This window comes from Cervus elaphus, chromosome 27 (genome assembly GCF_910594005.1).
Source record: "Cervus elaphus chromosome 27, mCerEla1.1, whole genome shotgun sequence".
Taxonomy (NCBI): domain Eukaryota; kingdom Metazoa; phylum Chordata; class Mammalia; order Artiodactyla; family Cervidae; genus Cervus; species Cervus elaphus.
Genome location: NC_057841.1, coordinates 32,941,379 through 32,946,237, shown reverse-complemented (window position 1 = coordinate 32,946,237; position 4,859 = coordinate 32,941,379). Strand labels below are relative to the sequence as shown.

Genomic DNA, 4,859 nt, shown 5'->3' with positions numbered 1-4,859 from the left:
GCCATCCTATTTTGAATTACTGCCTTCCTCATCTGAATTTGTTCTTCATTCAAAGCTTGAATGGCTTTTGTACTGTCTAAGAGGGCCTGTTTAGTGAAATTAGTTAAGGCCTCTACCTTAACCATGATATCTGTTGTTCCTACAGAGGGTACAAACAAGGCAGCAAGATAGTCATACCATTGGAACACAGACCGTGTCCATCTTGCATGCAGATAAGGCAGGTTTACTGGAGGCTGGTGTAGGCCAGGCTTAATACTGCCATGGGCGAAAGCAAATCCTAATGTGCAACGCCCCACCCAGCCAACTGGTAACCATGGCCATAAGTTAAGCCCACAGAGCCACTGGGTCCCATTGGGGGCTACCCAGTGGATTCCAGGATTATATTTCCAGTCGGAACCGGGCCACTGAACAGTCTGATTGGGGTGATAGGTAACTTCCAAGATTTGTTTACATTGTTCAGGGGGCAAATAACCCATATATTTTAATTCTTTTGGGTCTAGGGGGTGGTCTCCAAATCCAACTTTCTGTTCTTTTTGTTCCCAGCAAATAGCAGCAGGGGTAATCAACTGTCCTTTCTCAGGAGTCATCCAGAAATATTCATCCCAGGCCTGGTAGTATTGCTCAAGGTACCGGGAGGCCTGTCCCCCTTTTGTAAAAGAACCCTTCTCCTTTTTATTTTTCATATATGAGGTTTAAGCCTTTGTTACTTCTGTAAGGCTGGTGTTCATGTTAAATGTAACCCTATGTTCCTGGCCCATTGATGGCTTCTTCTTACACCAGGAGAGCAAAGAAAGGTTATGGTTGGTGAGAGAGAGAAAAGTTCCTTTCTGTTGCTCTAAGAAGGAACACAGTGGTATAAAGTCCCCATAACAGAGTGGCGATGCCCACAAGGGGAGTCCATCCATTACTGACAGGGGCATGGCCCCACATACCCAACAGTTGGAGGAGTTGTGGAAGTTCGCGTAAGAATGTGCCCATGAGATGAAGACGTTGTTCTGTGCAGGAACACTGGTCAGGTTCAGAATTGCGTTGATGAGGCCGAGCAGCAGGAGTCATTTACCCAGCTCCATCCTGTAGAGGGCTCGTCCGGGATCTCGTTCTCTTCTTCCTCTTCAGAATGATCTTGGTTCCCCGTGGGTCGGTGGGGTCCTTCTGGGTGGTCCACTCAGCGTCTTCCGGGTCAGTGTTGTATGCCTTCTTCGCTCTGGTGTGATGGATCCAAGGGGCAATGCCTGCAACTTTAACTGCAGTAGGGGTAGTTAGAATAACATAAGGGCCCTTTCACCAAAGGGCTAGCAAATCATGTTCCCAATCTTTGACCCATACTTGGTCACCAAGTGTAAACTCATGAATCTGTTCCCCAAGGGGGAAAGGCACCCTTTCTTGTACAAACTTAGTTACCCGATTTATTACCTTACCCAGTTCCATCTGCTGTGAAATCCTATCCCCCCTTACCTGAGGCAAATTTGTTGATACCTGTTTTATTATGGGAGGAGGCCTCCCATACACAATTTCGTATGGAGAATAGCCTTGGGACTGTGGGGTCATCCTGAGTCTGAGCAGAGCCATCGGAAGCAAGTCCACTCAGGAGCAGTCAGTCTCTCTGATCCACTTGGAGAGTCTCTTTAAGTGTCCGGTTGGTTCATTCCACCATCTCAGAACTCTGGGCCATGACTAGCAGGTAACGGTAGTGTCGGTGAGGTTTCATTTCAGTGAAGTCCACTCCCAGGTGTTCAAGGGGCAGTGTGCCTTTCAGTTGAATACCCAGAGGTTTTTGTCTGAATATCCAAGAGGCAGCATTAACCTGTGAGCAGGCAGCATGGCCTAGGTGGGTCGCTTGCTGTGTCTGGCTTACCAGAGTGTGTGCCAGCTCCTCCGGTACCAATAATTTGTCACTTGGCAATTCCCACCCTCTCTTTTCAGTCTTGATGGCCCCTTCTGCTCTGGAATACCCGAGAGCTGTTGTCCCTGTTTTATCAGGCTGGTGCCATCAGTATATAGGACCCAATTAGGGGCTGGAACCTTGAGTCCTTCTCTAAAACAAACCCCAGATACCTTACCTCCTCTTTGTAGATTGTGCCTTCTTTTTCAACACCCGGTAACCTGCTTCCATCAACAGCTGGAGCAGTGCATTTGTCCCTTTCCAGCATTTTTCCTTGGTCTCAGGCAGCCAGCAGCAGTTCATCCCCGTATTGTAGGAGCTGACATCCATACTCTTCTGGATGGAATGAGTCCAGATCAGAAGCCAAGGCTTCCCCAAAGATGGCTGTGGAGTTAGCCTTTGTTATCTGGTGCTCCCGACTGGATCTTCCCATTCAAAGGCAATGATGGGCTGTGATGCTGGGGCGAGGTATATGCAGAAGAAGGCATCCTTGAGATCTAGGCAAGTGTAAACTTTAGTCCTCGGCGGGAGGAGGCTAAGCAAGGTATAGGGGTTTGGAACAGTGGGGTGTAAAGTCACAGTAGCCTGGTTGACTAGCCTGAGATCTTGTACAGGCCTATAGTCCTGTCCTCCTTTCCTTTTGACTGGCAGGATTGGCGTATTCCAAGCCGACTGGCACTCTACTAGAATGCCTGCTTGTTTTAATCTATTGATGTGGGGCAATATGCCGGTTTAGGCTCCATCCATAGTGGGTACCGGCGCCCTCTAACCGGGATGGTACCTGGTTTGAGTTCCATTATCACTGGGGCATGATGTTTAGCCAGCCTGGGGGGAGGGGGGGTTGTCTTCCACCCAGACCTCAGGGAATAATTGAGTTAACTCCCTCATGCTCTTCTGGCCCACCCGGTTCTGCCTTCAGAGGCTCATGCAACCTCCACTCATCTTGGGTTGGTATTGAGAGAGGGCAAATAAGTCATAGAGTCCGTCCAGAAGGTGGGCCTCTCCTCAGGGGAGAAAGTCACTTGTGCTCCTAGTTTGGAGAGCAAGTCTCTTCCCAACAGGGGTACTGGGCACTCAGGAATGTAGAGGAATTCATGAATCACTTGGTGCCCCGCCCCCCCATCTGACATTTTCTGGGCTGGCAAAACGATTTAGTCATCTCTTCTCCCGATACCCCAGTTACAGCGGTAGTCTTTGTGGACAGAGGTGCCACAGGTTTTGTTACTACCGACAGTTCTCTTGTATCCACCATGAAGTCAGTGTTTTGGTCCCCCACTTTTACGGTTACCATGGGCTCTCAGGGACCTGATATCTCTGAGCCCTGGCAGCCCTAGTTAATTTCCAGGTCAGCAAGCCCCACAACTGCGGGAGCTTTCTCTTTCTTCCTTGTCTTAGGGCATTCATTCTTCCAGTGGCCAAAAGCTCGGCACCGGGCACACTGGTTTGGCTGTAACAGGCCCAGGGCCTCCCTTGGGACCGGCTGAAGGACTATCCTGTCCCTGGGGCAGATGAGGTTTTCCGGAGGGCCCGAGATAGACTTTTCCAGAGCAGCAGCTAGCACTGTAAGTCTCTTGTCTGTTCTCTTTTATTCCCTCTGGCTCTCTGGCAGAGCGCGGTCTCTGCTTAATTCCAACATCTCCCTCCCCCTCATGTCAGTACTCACCGGGAGAGGCGGGTATAGCTTGGGCGGTTCGGTTGGAGCCGGATCCTGGAAGTGTTGGCCAGAGGCTTCTGTCACCGGGATCGGAGCCTGCCCAAATGGCAGCTCTACGAACTCCAGGGAAGCTGGCGGAGGAGTAGCGGCTGTTGCAGAAACTTCACCTGGCCCTGGATCGGGCATTAAGGCGGCCTCCGGTCCTGGTGAAGCACTGGGAGGCAGGCGTGTCATTATCCAGCATGGGGGAGGGGTCAGGTCATCCCCGTCCAAATCCTGTAGAATTTCTTTTTTTATCATCAGTCAATTTTTGTGCCATTAATATTTTTCCCTTTCCCTTCTGGATACAGAAACTTGTCCAAGTAGGAGGGTCTCAAGCTAACCCTAGCCATGAGTCAATAGATGGATATTGATCCAGGTGTCCTGGCTCTCCTGTGACTATTGTATAGATTGCTTCCACTATTTTTAAGTTCACGGTGTTCTCTGGTGGCCATCCTGCTCCCATAGGGGTCCATTCGACCTCACAGAGTATGTAGAGGCAGTTAGGCTTCATCTTCACCCCATTGTCTCCTCCTAATCCCTTCTTTAAATTTTTAATCATGCACTCCAATACAGTTGCCTTAGATTCACTTTCCCCCATCTTGCTTACCTTCTCAGACCTTCTTCTACTTTTTCTTTTCGTTCTGTCTACGAAGTTCTCAGTACCCTATGTACTTCTGATATTTCCACTCAGTGACACTTAAATTGCCATTCTGCCTCCTTCCTAATTAGGGCGAGAAGAGCCTTACCTGCCATATCCCAGAGGGAGAAGGGGGATCAGCATGTCTTCACCTGCCAGTCAGCATAGCTGAACCAGAACATCACATGGTCTGAGACTGTTTCTCCCTTAAAGTCCATTCTGCCTTGGTGGGCTTGATCAGGTGCGGATGAAAACACAGATGGGTTAAATATCTCATGTCCCAGGCCATCTCCGGAAAAGCCAATTCATACTCACTTCTGTTTCCCCCTCCTTCTAGCCTAACAATTCCGAGGGGGTCAAGAATTTCACAGCAGACGGGACACCTCCTAGGGGAGGGCAGAATACGAGCATACAAGGACCAGTTTCCTATCCTAAAAATCCCCTGGCGATCGCTTGGTAATAATTTTCCCCGAGACGGCGTGGACGCACCTCCTAAATGTCCTTCACAAATTTCCTTCCTAAACCCTAGCACGCTCGTCGACCTGTGTACCAAGCAATCGCCACCTGCCTATTCCAGGCTCCTGTGGGTCCCCGCTCCTTCTAGTCCCTCCCAGGGGGGTGATCAGGCCCCCTCTTCCACCCTG

At 49.9% G+C, this 4,859-nt stretch overlaps 1 protein-coding gene across 1 annotated transcript; it reads right to left on the bottom strand.

Annotated features, from left to right (window-relative positions):
- Nucleotides 1–568: 568 nt before the first annotated feature.
- On the bottom strand, nucleotides 569–3,782 carry LOC122684998 (lysine-rich arabinogalactan protein 19-like). Its single transcript, XM_043889622.1, has 2 exons — nucleotides 3,546–3,782; nucleotides 569–1,244 (listed from the first exon to the last, which is right to left on the bottom strand). The coding sequence occupies exons 1-2, from the start codon at nucleotides 3,768–3,770 to the stop codon at nucleotides 1,113–1,115; spliced, it is 357 nt and encodes a 118-aa protein (XP_043745557.1). The 5' UTR covers nucleotides 3,771–3,782; the 3' UTR covers nucleotides 569–1,112.
- Between the last annotated feature and the right edge of the window lie 1,077 nt (nucleotides 3,783–4,859).

Bases quoted from the DNA above. Each gene is read 5' to 3' on its own strand.
- LOC122684998 (XM_043889622.1), bottom strand. From the start codon at position 3,770: ATGACACGCCTGCCTCCCAGTGCTTCACCAGGACCGGAGGCCGCCTTA. The intron at 1,245-3,545 runs GTGAGTACTGAC...CCCCTACTGCAG, and splicing joins AGCTATACCCGCCTCTCCCG to TTAAAGTTGCAGGCATTGCC.